Genomic DNA, 19,325 nt, shown 5'->3' on the forward strand with positions numbered 1-19,325 from the left:
CGTGTCTGGGCACCCTGTGCCAGCACCTCAGCACCCGCACAGGGAAGAGCTTCACTTCCCAGCTCAGGCTGAACACACAGAGCGAGTCCAGGTAAACATTTAAAATTTATTCAACTTTTTGGTCAAAAGAATGAACAGTTTGAAGAGCCCCAGCGCGGCCCCGGCAGCACGGCAGGAACAGGGGCAGCTCGAGCGCGGCGGTCCCCAGTAGTGTCACAACCAATGTACAGAGTAAGGTGTGTTTGATACAGACTGTCTGAGACCCTCGGTGGTAGCGGGAGGACAGAGACACGCTGGTGTGTGCAGATCCCACCAGCACCACAGCAGCCCTGGTTTTAAGGAAGCGGAGCACAAACCACGCTGGAGCTGTTGCCTGCGGGGAGCTGGGGTCCCACCTCCGTTTCCAATGTGCAGGCACATTCCCAGTGTAATCTCTACCTACTCGATGCTACTACCACATGCTGCAACGGTGGCAGGAGCCCTCGCCCGGCCTGCCCGAGGGCGAGGAGAAGGTTGATGCATTTTAGGCCTCTTTGGAGAAAACAAAAGTACCTAAGGCTTAAAAACAGGAGGGGAGAGCAGGACCTCGGCAGCCACAGCAACACCCGCCCGTGGCCTCGGTGCCTCCTGCCTTCGGGGTGTCAGAGCCCTGGCGTGCCCCAGCGCTGGGCACAGCCACGAGAGGGGTCAGGGGCTGGGCCTGGAACTGCAACAGGAATACAATATATTATGCCAAATATTTAAAATAAACTCTTATTTTCCTGACAAAGACTAAAAAGGTTAAAAACCGTAATGCACATGAGGTTTGGCTCTAGCTAACGTTGAGATGCATCCAATGGACTCAATTTGTTATCTTCAAAGAAGAAATAGTGTTCCACGTTTGGTTTTCCCTCCTGGTCACTTTCTGTTAAGGCTGTGGACGTCTTTATACTGACCTCTGAGTCTCCCACTTGGTAGAGAGAGCACTTGACAAGGAAACCAGTGCAGCTTGAACTCAACAACAGCTTCCTGGGAACTCTGACCTTGCAATCTGAGATACTACACAAGAAAGTCTGTATTAGTCTGCCAACGATCACTGGTTTGGGGGCAAACCCTGTCAAATCTGCCCCTCAGTTATTCTGCACAATCTCAGGACATGCAATAAAAAAAAAATAAAAGTAAGAGGACTGGATACATACCTTCAGATTTAAAAACACTTTTTATAGCTTGTTATTTTATTAAGTGGTTGACACCAGAAGGTGTGGTTAGAGATACAGGTGCTGAGTAAATAGTCATGGAAACCTGTCTACGAACCCAACTCAAGACCTACCTAAGTGCTCCAAGGTAAAACCACCTAAGCCTTGACAAGGCCAGAGGAGGAATGTTCACAGGCGTTAAGCACAATATATGTTCTGAAAGGCCCAAATATTACAGCAGAGAGAGCGCGCGCGAGAGAAATTACATTGTCATGACAAGTTGTCTTCTTGGGTGTTAGATTTTTGGTCTATCAACTGGAAAGGAAGGCTCAGACTTAATAAATACACTGGGTTTGAGCGCTGGCCTTCACGAGCACTGTCCATCCATTCTGCCTCTGAGGGTTCCTCCTGGAAAGCTGCGGCTGACGCTGCCTACCCCGACAGCAGAACATCCACGACTCCAAACCCGGCCAGATCCTCTCCTGGAGCTAAAGGGAAGTAAGTGCATCAATGTTCTTCACTGGTAGGACAACAAGGCCTTCTCTTTTACAGATAAACAACCGAGCGTAACTATGCGAGACGACGGCTCCGTCCTCGGGGAAGTCATCTCTAGTTAATTTTGTCCTGGAATATATACAAGTTATTGGTGGCAGCTACAGCAATGATGTTCTCCATGGGATGCCAGGCTGTGTGAAGGATCTTCTTGTTGAAGTCCAGACTGTCAACACTTATCTCATCCTTCTTCCTCTTGCCCCCCGTGCAGACCTTGCGTGGCTTCAGCAGGGCGCGGGGCTTGCTGCTCTCGCGGGAGGCCTCCAGCGTGACGTCCCGGCGCGTGTTGCGGTCGAACATCCGGAAGAAGTTGTTGTAGGACCCGGTCATGATGGCGCTGTTCAGAGGCGGGGGAAGCACAGCTCAGCGGTTTCCAGACACAGCATCAACCCCCGCCTTCTCCCTCACACACAAGGTGTCTCCCAGCCCCGCTTCAGGACCAGGCTGGGGCACTGCATCCTCCCCTTCCTGATGTACACTGCTGCTCTGTGCCACCCGGATTTCAGCACTGCTTCCACTCCACTGCTTTCTCTTCTGGGTGTTCCACTGGTCATCCCAACCCCCCCCCCCCCGTGTCCAACCGGGCCTTGAACACTGCCAGGGATGGGGCAGCCACAGCTTCTCTGGGCACCCTGTGCCAGCGCCTCAGCACCCTCACAGGGAAGAGCTTCTGCCCAAGAGCTCATCTCAGTCTCCCCTCTGGCAGGTTCAAGCCATTCCCCTTGGCCTGTCCCTCCATCCCTTGTCCAAAGCCCCTCTCCAGGTTTCCAGGTTTCTCTTTAATGCTCCTCACTTAGGGAATCAGCACCTAAGCCACATGCAGGAGCACATGCAATCCCAGCTACCTCTGCAGTAGCAATGTAGGAGGAAGGCGTCACCTTCTTTGCTGACCCCTGTGCACAGCTTTGAGATTTGATTTCCCCAATCCTTGTCCCCTCCTAACCTATGTGGTGGATCTTCTGCTCTCCAATAGTGGACAGATTTAGGACAAAGCTTGTTTCACAGCCTGATCCTGTTACCACCAGATCAAACCTGTTAACATTTCACTGAAGAGCCTGCAAGCTTTGGCTGCAGACAGGTCCCTGCTTTAGGTGTTTCAGATTCAACAACAAAGTAAGAACGCCCAAGGGAAGCCAACACAAAGCATCCAGATACAAGATCCAGACCTGCCATGGTCTCATCTATGTCTTCTGAAAGCATTTTAACAGGCAGCTCATATTGCCATAGCTGGTGACAGGAGGTGTACACCACTGGTGCCAATGTAGTGGCTTTACTATCTGATCATAGCGCTTCCACAGCTTGCAGGCAAGACAAACACTTGCACTGTTTGCAACAGATGTGAGTAACTAGCTAAGTAGTTTTATCTTCTTTAGCCTACAGAAAACATGGCAAGAAGGTTCAATGTGAAGGACACTGAATGCATGTTCTTGTACACACTTTAGGAATGAAACCAAGTCACACTTTCATGGCTTGAAATGGACACTCTTGACTATACAAAACTCAACCACAAACCCCAGCTGATAGGAACGTAACTCATTACAAACTGAAAGTTCTGCTTGGGCTTTCCAGAACGGAAACCAAATCTCTAATGCTAAGGGAAAACAGAACCCCCAACCCAAAGCCCTGAACTGACCTATCGGAACCGTTCCAGCAGCACTCAAACTTGTCAAAGATGCAGTCATTCTCATAGAGGGAACACAGCTTGCTCCGAAGGTACTCATGGACCTTTGGGAACATTGAAATTGGTGTTAGATATAGAGAAGGAGAAGGAAAGGGGAAAGAGGGGTAGTGAAGAAAAGGTGACCACCATACTTGGTATGTCTCTACAGGCCTGTTCTCCATGTTGAGGTCCCACACTTTGACTGACAGGTAGTCTCTTGTCATCATGTATCGGCCGCTGTGACTGAATTTTACATCAGATATCGAGGAAATTATTTCTGAAAAAAATGATCTGCTGCTAGGATCCTCGGGCTCTTCAAAAACTGCAGACAGAAGACACAGTGACAGTGAAGCCAGCACCGCCCGGCACCGCTTCCAGCGCTTGCGCTGCTCGCCAGACCGTGAGCCAGCATTCTGGCTGCCTCTTAAAGCAAGCTGCTCTTCAGCACTGCTTAGGAGTCATCTTTTCTTGAGTAATGTTACGCTTTTGGCCATCACATGCTAGGTGCCCATCTCCAACATTCCCAGCTGGAGCACGGCATTGGCAAACTACAACTCATGGGATCCATCAGAGGAGGGAGTCAAGCACCCACACGTGGGTGCAATGAGCATTACAGCTGAGCTACACATCACACTGAACACAAGCTGCTCAAAGCCTCAGCACCCCAAACACAGCATCTTAATGCATGACCCATGCACCGAGACTCCTGCACAACCTACTTCAGATCTGAACGACAGCTGCACAACACAACCTACTCAAGTACTGGTACCTACACCTGAAATGCAGTTTGTATGCTTTTAAAAGCAGATAAAGAAATGCATCCTTTAAACCAGGGAGTCAGTCCCTGAGGTCACTGTTTCAGGACACAGGAACTAGTCAATTTTTTAATGGATCCCTTTTAGCAGGATGTTGTTCAGTCACAGGCAGTTAAACAACAAACTGCTTCTAAGTAATTTAAGGTAACACTAACTCAAACAGATGGAGTCTACATTTCCAATGCACAGGTATGTCCTTCCACCAGCAGGAAAACCTCATCTGCACTGTGGAGAGCTTACCTGCAAGTGTCAGTTGGTAGGTCACCCCACAGGACTAGCAATACTGCTAAACCACAGCTACTACACTTGTGAACAAGAAGCTGTGTGCAAGGCACAGGCAGTCATCCTTATGCTTCAATACAAAAGCTTTCCTTCCCTATGGGAGTTTGAGTGGCTCAGCAGGCTAAAGAGCATTTGCCTTTCACCCCTGGAAACTTGCTTCAAGCGCAGCATGTGATTCTAAAAATTAAATTCTATGCTAGGAGCTGCAAATGTCACAAAGGAAATGGATTCTGGCAGCATCAGCTCAGTTTCTAATGCACAAAGGTGAATAAACTGCCCTGAACTGGCATTTGATAAGCAGATACCTTTGAGAAGCACCAAGACTGAGTCTGGACAGAAGACAGGTCTCACTGGTGCCAAAAGCACTTGTTCCCATCACTTTATGATGCATAAATGGGTAAACAGGAGCAGAGGCAGATGGTCAATTGTCTCATGCTACACTTCTGCTTGGTGATGGCCTAGAACAAGACAATTAAAATGTTCCATTCTACAAAACTACCACCCCTTACCTCGTACCCTCTTTCCCAAGCAGCAGAACTTGGCATGGTCATTTACAAGCAGAACACCTACATGCTCTATCTTACATGAAACCAAAGCCAGAGGCCCGGGAGCTGCGACTCATCCCAACTTACACTTGGAGTGCCTGTCGCAGAGCGCCGAGGAGCGCATGTCACAGAGGCGGATGGTCCCCTTGCTGCTGCTGTACACGAACACGTTACAGTGGTGAGGGTGGAACTCTGCAGCAGTGATCACCTCTGTCAGCTCCTCCATGTTAGCAGGCTTAATATCTACAATATCTGCAGGGGGGCTGTAAAGGCAAGTTCAATGCAAACAGCTTCTGGCAGGTGACTACTGAAAAATGTTCAAGCGCCACGTAGAAAACCAAGGCAATCCCACACGCCAGTTCCCCCCCGTGCAATCTACACACAGTGACTTGGCTACATAAAGTCTAAATTTTACAGATCGACTTCAATAGATGCTGCAGATAATTCCAGACTCCTCCCAAGCCTCCTTCTTAATGCTTCCTCCTGAGCACACTCCATCTCTTCACCTGAAGCTTTGGAAAACTTGCATGGACCCACTGAACGCTCAGGATTTCTGCAGCTTCTGCCTCACTGCAGACTTGTCAGAGCAGAACATCCAGAGCTGTGCATACACAGCCTGGCAAAGAGGTTTGAAAGTTGCTTCTGTAGTTAATGGTACCCCCTGCATGGAACCCCCCACAAGTCTGTTTTAAGAGAAGTGTCAGTTAAAGAGACAAACTTTGAAAAGGAGTATCCAAAGTAACAAAGGAGCTGCTTTTCAAATCTTCCCTCTCTTAAGCCAGCTGAACTCCACAGATGAAGGATGCTCCCCAAATTCCTCTACTTCTTTTTAGAAATCAAGCTATCAATAGCTGTACTGGCAGTTTTCCACTGTGGGGATGCTTGCACTCAGAATGACTGAGATCATCCCAAGGCCTGCGTTTACTGTATTAACCCCCAGACTTCTACATCCTCTATTTTAATCCCTAGATTCAAACTCCTACTCTAATGAGTAAAATAAAAGCGATTCTCTTAAACATACACAATTTAGAACTGCCCCAGTGATCACAGAGTACAAAAAAAGGATACTAAAACTTCTATCTGTGATTTCTAAATGCCATAGGTTAATTCTTAGGTCATCTGCAGAAAGGTACGTTTCATGATCACTATTTACTGAAATAGAGTTTATGTGATAAGTATGTGCATTTGCAAATATCCTTCTGGGACTTGCTTCTACCATTAGGTCCATGGGTTTCAAGACTGGCACCTGAAACAAAAAAGAACAGTCAGTTTTGGCATAAACCTGATTTCTGATTCAGAAGATCTTAATTACAATCATAGAATTGTTTGGGTTTGAAAAGACCTTTAAGCTCATCCAGTCCAACCATCCCCAGCCCTGCCAAGGCCACCACTAACCCCTGGCACTGAGGCCTCGGCTCCACGGGCTGTGAACACTTGCAGGGACAGTGACTCCAGCCCTGCCCTGGGCAGCCTGTTCCAATGCCTGAGCACCCTCTGGGCACGGAATTGTTCCTCAGCTCCAGCTCAACCTGCCCTGGGGCAGCTTGAGGCCCTTTCCTCTTGTCCCACCCCTTGTTCCTTGGGAGCAGAGACCAGCCCCCTCCTGGCTCCATCCTCCTGTCAGGCAGTTGCAGAGAGCGATCAGGTCCCCCCTGAGCCTTCTCTTCTCCAGACTAAACCCCCCAGGTCCCTCAGCCCTTCCCCATCACACTTGTGCTCCAGGCCCTGCGCCAGCTCCGGTGCCCTTCTCTGGCCCCACTCCAGCACCTCAATGTCTCTCTTGCAGTGAGGGGCCCAGAGCTGACACAGGATTTGAGGTGCAGCCTCACCAGTGCCCAGTACGGGGGACAGTCACTGCCCTGGCCCTGCTGCCACAATGGTGCTGAGCCAGGCCAGGATGCTGGTGGCCTCTTGGCTGCCTGGGCACAAGCTGCTCATGTTCAGCTCCATCAATCAGCACCTCCCAGTCCTTTCCCATGAGCATTTTCCAGCTGCTCTGCCCCAAGCCTGTATGGTTGTTGTGGCCTGGGTAGAGAACCCAGCACTGAGCCCTGCTCAGCTTCATACAACTGGCTTTGTCCCACTGATCCAGCCTGTCCCCATCCCTCTGTGGAGCCTTGATACCCACAAGCAGATCAACACTCCCGCCCAAGCTGGTTGTCATCTGCAAGCTGACTGAGGGTGCACTCAAACCCCAATCCAGATGGCTGATAAAGGTACTAACAGAGCCAGGCTTGAGACTGAGCCCTGGGAACACCACAGGGGTGTTGATTAATTAAATACTGATGGCGATTAATTAATTGCACACCACTGATTTCTGTTCTTAGTGACTATAAACACTTCTGAAACCCACTAAGCAAGAAAGCAATGAACCAGCCCATGAATGATGGCTTTGCTGCTGCCAACACACCACCTCAGACAGTGACTGCAGTAGGAGTTATCTGTCAAATACAGCAGCTTCGTACCTCGTCCCACAGGGCAGTGGTGGATGTTTATTATGACATTTGAGATCATGTTCATTTGAAACGAGCACTTAAAACGCCCCCCACATCTTAGAGGGGTGTGCAACTGGGGAGAACAGTTTGCAAACAAAAGCCCCCTGTGCTCACTGAAGAGCTCCAGGCACAGCTGAGCTGTCAGGGTCAAGTGGACTAAGCTTCCCTCTAGCTCCTTCTCACCGACCAGCATGTGAAGAGCTGAAGGTTGCCCAAGGACATCCTAAGCTGTTCCAGTACATGCAATTCCACAGGACACCAAATTACACCCTCAACCAAGAAAAGCCAGCTCTGACAGTGTCCAAGCCTATCTGTATTCCCAGACCAAGAAACAAATGAACCCAAGAGCTCTCCAGTCGTCTTCACCATGTTTGTATCTCAGTCTGTTTACATCAAACTGGAACGGTTAAAATTAATCCATTACTTTTAGTAGGCACTTTTCCTGTCTCATCACAAGAGTGTTCCTGGCCTGGTTATGAAACTGAAAATGCCTCCCTGTGAATTACCAGGAATGGTGCTTAGAAATGCCACAGTCTCTATGCAAAGGATGCACCATGGAGGTGCTGCTTCTCCTCCATGTCTGCTCTTCTTTATAAAAACAAATGGGGATCTATTTCTGGAACAAAATATGCCAAAGCAGCCCATAGAAGCCCATACAGTCTCTATCTCTAAACCCTGATCATTTTAACACATGAGGGGACTCCAGGCAAGGGTATTTTTCCCTTCTGCCAACTGTTGCTCAGACTTGGTTCGCTCCGTCACCTCTTCTTGCGGGATGCAGTGCCTGGAGAGCTCTGCAGCCCAGCCCAACCTTCCCTTCCCTGAAATGCAGCAATTTAGAGGACTCACCTTTGAATACTCAATCAGATCTTGACTCCCACACACAGAGCAGGAAGACTTCCCAGAGGAAGCTGGTATCTTTCCCCAACACAACTATGCATGCTTTAGGCTCATGTCTACCTAAAGCTTCAGTTCAATATCCAATTGAAGCAAAAGCAAGGCCAAAATAGAACCCCCAAACCCCTACAACTGCACTGTCCCTACAAGCATCAGCAATGGCATTGTCTTGGAAAGTAGCGAGAGCCTCAGTTCAATTCCTGTTTATGGCAACAACCACCCCCATCCCCACATGACTTCATTTCCTGAAGTCCTGCTCTGAATGATCCCAAGTTTGGAGCACTAACCCTACCTCTATGTCACTGTGCAAGTGGAAAACGTCAGGAGTGTTCAAATACATTAGGTTTTCCTAATGCCCAGAACTTGCCCCTAACACAACCACCTTCTACCTCACCACAGAAAACCCAGCACCCCGCTTACATTTCTGAGTCTTGTTCTAAAGAGCAAAAAAAAGACCAAACGAGTGAAATCTCAGCAATACTGAGGGGGAAGAAAAAGATCAATACAACCAGAGCCAAATTCTTCCCCAGTTCACAGGGGCACATGCTTTAACCCAACAGAAGGGCCCTACGTGCCAACTTCAGAGCAGCCCTTGGGGAAGATGTACAGATGAACCTGTGCACTGGCTCCTCCTCATCAGTGACCAGCACAGGCGCTACAGCACTATCCTCTGCTGCCTAGTCATGGCCAGGAGGAGAAGTCAGAGCCTGAGATCAGTGTGCTTCTGCACTTCCCTTCATGCTGCACTAAGACATCAGACTATTTTAAGAGCACAGCAGGATGAGCCCATGTTCTGAGCACAGAGTACTGCAGCCCCAGCCAGAGATACCCCAAAATGCTGTGTTCTCAGGCTTAAATAACAACATGTCGTCAATAAATCAGCATGTCTTCTTCTACAGTTCTAATATAGTGAGGTGGACAAAGGCTTCTCTAACAAAATATTTTCATTTTAAAAAATAAATTAAATTTCAAATCCATTTTCAATAAGGCTAAAATGTTCCAAGAAAAAACAAAAACAGAAACAAACAAACCCCAACAAACTACTGGGAAGCCAATACTACAGTATTATAATCATGAAAGTTTGCCTCAAGTTTGCCAGAGGAACCTTATTTAATCATTACATATGTATATAATGAAGTATCTTCATTTTTAATGTCTTTTCAATGACCCCAACCAAACCATCACCTTTAACATACACATTCCAGCTGAGCCCTTTGGTAGCACAAAGCAGAGAAGTACATGCAGACAGATAGGCCAAGGCAGTGAGCAGACACGTACCCGCAGCGCTGTGATTCTGAAGGGGTCCCGCAGCCTTCCATCTTCATCTTTTAAATTATAACCTTCGGCTCTTTTATCCCTTTCACTTATTTTCCATAATTTAATAGTTTTATCTAAAACCAGAAATTCACGTGCTTGAGAATGAATTCAAGGCAAAATAAAATCACTGAACAACAGAGGCAGCAGAGTGGCTGTCAGCTGTCTGTCTCGGTGTCCCCCGCTTGCAACACAAAGGAGCCTGATGGGGTCCCTTAACCAACAAGGTAACACAGAGTAGAGCCCTCCCCAGGCACACTTGGGACTGTGCCTTCAGCTGTATTGTTCAGCAAAACTGATACATGGAAACCAATATCAAAGTTAAGGCTATTTTAATTTTAACGTGCAGTAGACAGCAGCCATTCCTATAGTTTCATATAGCAGGTAGGAGGATATCAGCACTTACACAGTCATTTAAGTACAAGGCAAAAAGTGATCCAAACTTGGGAACAAGCACATGTCTCTGGCAGTAACAGCAACTTTTTCCACAGAATCATTTACATTGGAAGAGATCCTTTAAGATCATCAGAAGTCCAACCATTAACGTGGTATTGCCAAGGCCACCACTAAACCATGTCCCTAATTCTCCATTTACATTTACAGCTTGCTCCATGGTGCATCAAAATGAAACCAACCCAATACCTAATAACCACTGCTAAAATACTGGGGGGAAAAAAGAACAGAAACAGCCCATAAGTGCATAAAATCTTGTCATTTCCAACTTAGAATACATAGAAGCTTTGAGAAAATTACAAGTACACAGTGAACATGGTATAAACCTCCCTGAGTGACCATTTCAAACAGCTGCTCTCCAAAGCACCTGTGGTGTTTTGGTATTGGGAAAGCAAAAAGATTGTAACCACGGTGCTTCCATTTCAAATGTAACTGCTACAAATTCCTCAGGGATCACAAAAAAAAAAAAAATCACATTTCAAAATTAGGATGATAAGTGAAATCCAGACTTGTGTCACAGCTCAGCAGCCCGGGAACCCATTTATGTAAGAACTATAAGGCAGGGTAACAGGGTATGTAAAGTGACAGCAGGGTCTGGTCTGTCCCCAGAACACAGCTCTGGAACTGCGCCTGTTGCTGCTTCCCCATTTCTACATTCATACCTCAGTACTTAGACTATTACAAACAAACATACTTTGCATACAGAGAAGACATTAAAGCAGCCCCAAACCCTGCAGAACCCCCCCAGTGGGCCACATGTGAGAGAACATGCACATGACAAAGTCCTCTCTGCAGACATGAGGTGTTCTTACCGTTTGTAGACAGCAGGAAGTGAGCAGCATTCTGTTGTGGTAACCACCGAATTTTATTGATTTTTTCCTCAATTTCTAGACTTTTCAAGTAGTCAAACTCAGGTTCGTGACTCTGGAAGGTGCTGTAAACATTGTATTCCCCCCTGGAATGAGGACGGCTTTTATTCTGCAAGGAAACGTGACACTGCATGAAGCTGGTGTTAGGAATTGTACAATGCAAACTAATGACTGCAAATTGTCAAGCAGAAACTTTTACAACAGATCTTGAACAATTCACATTTTTGCTCTGTGATATTGTACCCAGTTTAGCATCAATATAGGTGTACACAGACTTAAAAGTGTCTCTTTATGTATTAATACACGTGTAGTCATCCAACACAGCCCATCAGAGCACTTCCAAGGCATGCTGGCCACAAAGGAGTCCCTGTGCCTGCCTGGAAGGGTTTGAGGCTATTCCACCTCTCCCAAGCAGTTTCAGCAGAGCTGGAGCAGAGAAGTAATGTCCCAAGTCTCACACCACCAATTCCATGTCATTAGTTTCTGCTCCTCACTTAATGTCTATTCCCATCCTTTTCTCTTTACTCATTCCTGTAATCACCACAATATGGATATAAAGCAGGTTTCCAGAACAGGAAATCAATGTAAAAGGACACAAGACATGGAGTAATTGAGTGTGGTTTTTATAAAAGTCATTGTGCTGAAGGCACAGCAAGATCAATGAGAGCACTACATCTACCTCCTGTCCTACTCCTTTTAGAACATGCTGTGTCCAGAAGGGGTATCAAGGGTTATAATTGAGCTTTAACAAAACCTTTTTTTGTTTGTCAAAAACATGAAGGCTGGAATTCGTACATTTTCATCTAAGCCATTCTACAGTGCTCATCATGGTGTCCCAAAGATGATTACAAACACATGGACAACTTTTCCTCTCACAGAACTAGAAGACCACTTTGTATGATCCTCATTTGGTGGCAAGGAACAGAGATCAAAGTCACAAGCATCCACAGATTTGCAGTATCAGAGTTGGGACAGTCAGTTATTAGGCTTTCAACTGGGTTAATGGTAGACAGTGGGAAGCACACCCTGCACCCTGACTGGTGGTAGAAAACACGGTGGGACTCACAGCCCTAGAGAGCAGGAGGCCAGCATGTGGCTGCAAAGGCAGCCTGTGCTCTGACCCTGCCTGACACAGTGACTTGGGTAAGGTTACTTCAGTGAGGGGTTTTCCTGCACTGTCTCACAAGTACAGACTTCTAGTTAATGCTGGGACTTCATGTTATTATTCCTTACTTGTCACTCTTCCAAACGCTGGACAGGATGCTCCCAGCTAACCCTGCTCAGTATCACTCTCTGCATCACTTACAACCACCCGAGCTTTGGGCACACTGTGACTCTAGGCAATGGCCTCACTCTTTACTCACACATCTGGCTGGAATCAGCTGCTTGGAACTGAAATGACATCTGTGAGTTCAGGGCATGATGTACAACAGTTCAGCCCACCTTCTCAAATCATAGTGCATGGGGAACTTTGTAACTGCCCTAAGTTGTGGTAACCTAGTTAGCCTAGTTAAATCCACACTGTTTAGAAGTATAGGTTGTAAGGTTTTATTTACTCACTTTAGACCTATTCCTCCACTCCACGACTTCTGTAGTTTTACACATGCCAAGAGAAACGACCCTTATGCCCAACTCTCCCCTATAGTCTGCATGTGCTCCTGAGAACACTTGACAGCATGACTGTTGGGGGTTTGACTTACACAACAGCTGAAAGCCAACCAGTAACAGCTCCACTCCCAACAAGCACCAGACAGTCAGGAATCCTGAGCAGGTGGACACCCCTGCCCTTGCTCTGAGCCTTGGCTAAGTCTAGAGCAGACTAAGTGACCCATGAGCTATGAGCTGGCTAAGTGCAGCAGTGCATTATCGCAGCAGCTTGTTCATGTCACTGCCTCTCAGACCCTCACAGGAAAACAGTGCCACCTTTGGTAGAAGGTCTTACAAATAGTATCACGGTGAGATCAAATGCAATGTACTAGAAGCTGTTTGTTCACTCACTGAGCATCATCTGAGACACACCACTAAAAGAAGTGGGATTCTGCTGGAAAAAAATGGGAGCATCTACACATCAGTATAATTCATCACAAACGAGCTGAATTAAAATTCCATGATCAGTTTTGGTATTTCTGACCCAGAAGCAGCTCAAAACAAACCAAAGGCTCAAATTCTCATCAGCTCTTCAAAGGAAAAGATAAACAAGTTCTTTGGTGGAGGGGGCAGAAGTGAGAATTCCCATGTGGGAATATTAACTGTTTAAGGAACACAATTCCACATTTCTCCCAGACATGACAAAGCATGACAAATATTTTGCAGCATTTAGTGCACTTTTCCAATACACATTATTTCTCTGGATAGAAAAAGCTCAAAAGCTCAGATAAGGCTCTGCAGGGAGGAACAGGCAGCAAAGGCCATGGTCTTATCACACAAGTGAACAGCAGTGTGAGGAGCCAGCCCAGAGCTGTGCCACTGCAGAAGGATGAGGCTTCCCCTCTCTGAACTGAAAATGCTTGAGTGTTTCTGGAGAACTGTTCCCACTGGTTTTGATTCACAAGATCCTGGAATATATCAGATTAATTCTTCAGTTTTTGAGCCATCTCACCCTGTTGTCCTTGCAGCTTAACTTGCATGCTTATTTATGAGCTTTTCTTATGTTATCTTCAAAGGTGTTATAATTTTATAGAATAGAATAGTTTGGGTTGGAAGAGATCTTAAAGCTGCTCCAGCTCCAACCCCTGCCCCGGGCAGGGACACCTTCCACTAGAGCAGGTTGCTCCAAGCCCCTGTGTCCAACCTGGCCTTGAACACTGCCAGGGATGGGGCAGCCACAGCTTCTCTGGGCACCCTGTGCCAGCACCTCAGCACCCTCACAGGGAAGAGCTGCTGCCTCAGAGCTCATTTCAAATTTCCCCTCTGGCAGGTTAAAGCCATTCCCCTTGTCCTGTCCCTACATCCCTTGTCCAAAGCCCCTCTCCAGGTTTCCTGGAGCCCCTTTAGGCCCTGGAGCTGCTCTAAGGTGTCCCCTTCAGGAGCCTTCTCTTCTCCAGCTGCCCCAGCCCAGCTCTCTCAGCCTGGCTTAGATCAGCCTGATCAAGCATAAAGTTCAGAGGAAAGCCCAGAGGCAATTCTGCAACACGATACAGAGCACAGCAGGTACGGATATAAAGAACTCCCTCATATTTTGAGGATTGTTTTTGGTGGAGGGTGGTTTAACCACCACCATAACCAACCTCCCAAATTCAGCACTGGGCAGGTATTTAGAAGTTCGGCTAATTTGGGGTTTTCTGAGAAAGCCATCAACCACTGATACTTCACAGTATGAATAGATGAAGTGAGACAGTGCAACACAAGAACAGTGGAGTAACAGCACTTTTGTATTTCAAGTCACTGACCTCTTGTTCCCTTTGAAATATAACCACTCTGCCACCTTTGTCTCCTGTTGCAAGCAGATCACCAGAGTAATTAAATTCAACTGTTGAAATAATATCAGCTGTAAACAGAACAGAAACAAACAGCACTGTAATGTGGGAAGCAAAGCAAGATGTTTCAAGACTTGAACACAAAATTACTATTTGTATTAATGCAGCAACACAACTCCTTCATTTACATCATCATATCCAGACATTAAGCCATGTTTCAAAGCCTAACACCACTTTCAGATTTATGTTTATAATCTAAAACACTTCCTCATTTCTCAGTTTAAGCTTTTGAGGGCCTGTAATCGTAGAAGAGAAGGCATGTTGTTTTGGGAACCCAGACTCTGTATTCTACCTGTTGGCAGTAAATACTGAAGCACGTAATGGAGGTAGGCCTGCACAGACTTCCCAAGTACAGATCCTGTTGGAAGCAGTTCAGCTGCGGCAGTGGTATTGCTCTGGAGCAGCACTGCACACGCACTGCTCCCACTGAGACTGAGGCACATCTGCCTTTCCCCATGCTAAGTACTCACGTAGTTATTATCTCAGGAACCTGGTGTGGACACCCCCGTCTGCCAAAGAGGTGGAGGAAGGAAGGAAGGAAAGAAAGGAAATGCTTCCAGCTGAGCTTCCTGAACCAAGTCTGCAGAAGCACCAGCACATCCACCACAAACAAGAGCAATGCTGGCTGCAGCTGCAGGCATGGGAGGGAGAAGGAAAGAGAGCAGCACCTCCAGGTCTAACTGACTCAGGTGCCCTTGGGACTGAACCCTGGAAAGCACCAGTGTTGGTTCACCACTGCTCACCACAGTAAATCTGTGGAGGTGGAAGTAAAGAAATAATTGTCCTTAAGCAATCTCTAACCAAGGGGCAGAGAGATAAGAGCCTGTAAATGTCTGTCACAGGCTTCAGGCATATGGTAACAAACCCAACAGGGCACTCAGCATCAGATGGTGAGGGAACAGTCATCCCTGACACACATGTGGGCTGGTGCTTCTGGCCACAGAAGGGCTCCACTCCTCAGACAACTGATGAACAGGGAAGTCAAACAGTCACTGCTGGGGAACACCACCTAAAAGGGGTAGATCCAACTTCCAGGGGATTTGAATTCCATTTTCCAAAATCCTAATGGACAACAAAGTGCTTCACATCCAGCACACGCACTGACAGAACACATCAGAAACCTGTTCCCATCCCTCCCCTTGAAAAATATTTTAACACACAGCAGCTTTTCCCATGATGTGTCCTGGAGATCCAGCAAAGGAACAAGGGACTGTGAAACTCCCTGAGGAGGCTTATGATTTGAGTAGATGGCTGGCTCTGGACCGGAGCCAGGCAGCTGGCAAGAACTGTAAGGGAGACTGCCAGTGGAAACTGAACTTAGAATGAACATTTTTGTGCCTGTCATCAAGATCAAAGGTGACACACCTTTCCCTCTGACACACTGTTATTCTACAGAGGGTTTTATTCCACAGCTGGAAAAAGCTGTGGGAGACATTGTATAGCCTCCTGCCACTGGTGGGAAGGAAGCTGAGAGTGCAGAAGAGGCTAAAGTGGCAACTCTGTGATCCTAAATCAGCCTGGAAACCAGAAGTTGGGATCATAGAATCCCAGATTGGTTTTGTTTGGAAGGACCTAAAAGCTCCTTCAGCTCCAACCCCTGCCACGGGCAGGGACACCTTCCGCTAGAGCAGGTTGCTCCAAGCCCCTGTGTCCAACCTGCCCTTGAACACTGCCAGGGATGGGGCAGCCACAGCTTCTCCGGGCACCCTGTGCCAGCGCCTCAGCACCCTCACAGGGAAGAGCTTCTGCCTCAGAGCTCATCTCAGTCTCCCCTCTGGCAGGTTCAAGCCATTCCCCTTGTCCTGTCCCTACAGGCCCTTGTCCAAAGCCTCTCTCCAGGTTTCCTGGAGCCCCTTTAGGCACTGGAGCTGCTCTAAGGTGTCCCCTTCAGGAGCCTTCTCTTCTCCAGCTGCCCCAGCCCAGCTCTCTCAGCCTGGCTCCAGAGCAGAGCTGCTCCAGCCCTCGCAGCAGCTCCGTGGTCTCCTCTGGCCTTGCTCCAGCAGCTCCATGTCCCTCTTGTGCTTCAGGCCAAAGAATTACCTTTAAGTACCCGGCAGATTTTAACAGAGTCCAAAATAACCCTGCTTCTTGAGCTAGATCTGCTCAATAATTCAAACTAAGGTCAACCAAGGGCACGAGCAGGGCACTGAGCTGCTGGTCCAGCACAACAGCAGCAAGAACAGGAGCCGGCCACAGGCAGCGCAGGCACTGCAGGGCAGGACAAGGTGAGTGCAGGAGCCCCACTGTGGCCGGGCTGCCAGCCCTGCTGCGCTGGAGGCTGCCTGGGGCAAAGGCACTGGCACCTCAGCACAGGGAGCACTCGGGCTGCTGCACCGGGGCAAGAGAGCAGCAACAGAACATGTCAAACCACCCCCAACGCTGCCCCCTGCCCTCCCCAGCGATCACCCCAAACCAAGCGCTTGTCCAGCCAACCCAGCAACAGGAGTGTGCCTCTCCCAAAGGACAACTAGTTCAGTCCCTCATGGAGTTCAATTTCCATTTCCTTTTCAATGGAACCAGATCATAATTTGATGCTGGAAGTGTTCTTTGAATGATATATTAAAACCCCCATCCTCACAGAGTTTAATATGTGCATAGTTTGATGTTAGTACAAAGAAAGGGCAAAGCAGCAGCAAGAAAAGAAAGTAGTAACTGAACATTACCTTCACACTTGCCAAAGCTTTCTGTGCCCTTTCTTACAAGCAGTAAGAAACTGTGGAGGCTATTTCTAATATTCATGACACAGTCCCAGCATTCTGGGTGCAAATCCATTGCCTCAGTATTTTTCCCCTCTGCAGAACAGTAATTCCAACAAGCTTTCTGCTACTGCAAGTATATTTAATGAATTCATGTGATTCTGTTAGGTTGGCTTCTAAGTAGCTCCTTGTCACACTTTTCACTATACTTTATTAGGAGTTAATAAAAGTCTTAACATGATGGGTAAATATCTTTCCTTCCACTTGCAGCCCTCACACCTTCCTGTGCCTTTTCTTTACTTCAGGTGATTTTGTCAGTTTTAAGCTTTTCCCCCAGATGTTAAAATACTCCACAAGTGCACAGTAGTGACAGCATGGATGGCAACTCTCTCAACAGGTACCACAACCTGCTGGCACTGCAGAGACAACCAGCAGCAGCTTTCACTGCACACACAGTAACACATGGCTGCAAAGACTTGTACGAACTTGTGTAGCCCCAGCACTCAGTGTTGTGGTTTGCATTCCCACCCCACAACTCCACAGCACTCACTGCTTACCCAAACTGCTTATCACTCACTCAGAAGCTGCACACTCCTGCAGCTTCATATGGTAAACTACCACCCAGCTACACCCAGCAATTTGCCTTCTCCTGCAGCCTGTGCTGGCTCAGTCCTTTAAAGGATTTCCTCTCTCTTCTTTAGTATTCCACTTGCCACCTTTCCCTGGTACTGAGAATGCTTTCCCCTTGATGCCCACAACCCTGTACCCCTGTGCTTTTCTGACCAGACTGCCCTAACTTTGTTATTCATCTAAGTCAGGAAAAAGATGCTAGATGCAAAAGGTATGGGTGAACTTCAGCTGTGAAATAAGGCATTTATGAACCACTCCTGACTGCCCTTAAGGTCTCCTCCTCCTCTGCTGTACTTCCTGGTTCCCTTTACAAAAGAATAGATATGCTAAACGTTTTTCTACTTGTATTCATGCTCCTCCTCCTGCCCATGCAGGTCCAGTAACCCATGGTGTGCACATGGCAGGGAAACAGGAATCAAAAACCTGATACCATGGTAAAGAGTCCAGATTCAAATTCCCTGGGTGATGGCTGCAGGGCAGTCTCTTCTCCACACAAACCCCAGATGACAGCACATGACCACTTTTACGAAGCCTGAAGATCACCTGGAGCTTTGTCTTTTAAAGCATAACTACTCACTTGTACATCTGGGCTTCCTCATTATGAGGAGTCTAATGATTATGAGAAGGACAGAAGCTTCTAGAAGTCCACTAATGTTGTATTCGTCACACACAACACATTGTCTTAGTCTCCAGAGTTGCTTATATTATACAGAGTAAATCTATATATTATATATTAACATATTATTAACAGAATCACAGAATCATCTAGGTCAGAAAAGACCTTTAAGATCAAGTCCAGCTGTTAACCCAGCACTTCCAACTGCACCACCAACCCACATCCCTAAGTGCCACATCTACACAGCTTTTAGATACCTCCAGGGGTGGTGACAGTAAAACAGGGCAATTTACTTTCAGGTGGCTAACACCCTGGTTCTAATGTTGTCAGACAGAACTGGAATTCAATAGAACACTTATTAGTAAATACTACTGGCCAAGAACAACATTTTTAGGTAATAACATGTTGTGGAATACAGGGTGAAGACAAATTCTTGGTCCATGGCTTGTACAAAATCTTGAGATTAAAGTGGTCTACCTGAAACATTAAGACAACTTTCTTCAACAGGAAACCAACATACAACATGTGCTCAGGTCAAACTTACTTGCCTAATATTATGACCGAGCTTCAGTGTGTGCTTGAGCCCAGAACCACCCCCTCCCCGTGTGCTGAGCTGCACCCCCACAGCTTGAGCAGCAGGTCAGGGAGGGGGATCCTGCCCCTCTGCTGTGCTCTGGGGAGACCCCCCCTGCAGCCCTGATCCAGCTCTGGGGAACAGCACAAGAGGGACGTGGAGCTGCTGGAGCGAGGCCAGAGGAGGCCCCGGAGCTGCTGCGAGGGCTGGAGCAGCTCTGCTCTGGAGCCAGGCTGAGAGAGCTGGGCTGGGGCAGCTGGAGAAGAGAAGGCTCCT

General features: G+C 47.5%; 1 protein-coding gene across 1 annotated transcript in view; it reads right to left on the reverse strand.

The window, feature by feature from the left end:
• Positions 1-1,637: 1,637 nt before the first annotated feature.
• Positions 1,638-19,325, reverse strand: part of PPP2R2D (protein phosphatase 2, regulatory subunit B, delta) — a gene marked incomplete at its 5' end in the record, with an annotated part of 18,569 nt that continues 881 nt past the window's right edge. Inside the window, 8 exons of the mRNA XM_010024639.1 lie at positions 1,638-2,064; positions 3,361-3,452; positions 3,540-3,709; positions 5,117-5,281; positions 6,098-6,275; positions 9,700-9,812; positions 11,001-11,166; positions 14,447-14,546. Of these exons, the coding sequence (XP_010022941.1) occupies positions 1,785-2,064; positions 3,361-3,452; positions 3,540-3,709; positions 5,117-5,281; positions 6,098-6,275; positions 9,700-9,812; positions 11,001-11,166; positions 14,447-14,546 (1,264 nt within the window). The remainder of the gene's footprint in view (positions 2,065-3,360; positions 3,453-3,539; positions 3,710-5,116; positions 5,282-6,097; positions 6,276-9,699; positions 9,813-11,000; positions 11,167-14,446; positions 14,547-19,325) is intronic.

This window comes from Nestor notabilis, unplaced genomic scaffold (assembly GCF_000696875.1).
Source record: "Nestor notabilis isolate BGI_N333 unplaced genomic scaffold, ASM69687v1 scaffold29211, whole genome shotgun sequence".
In the NCBI taxonomy this organism is placed as follows: Eukaryota; Metazoa; Chordata; class Aves; order Psittaciformes; family Psittacidae; genus Nestor; species Nestor notabilis.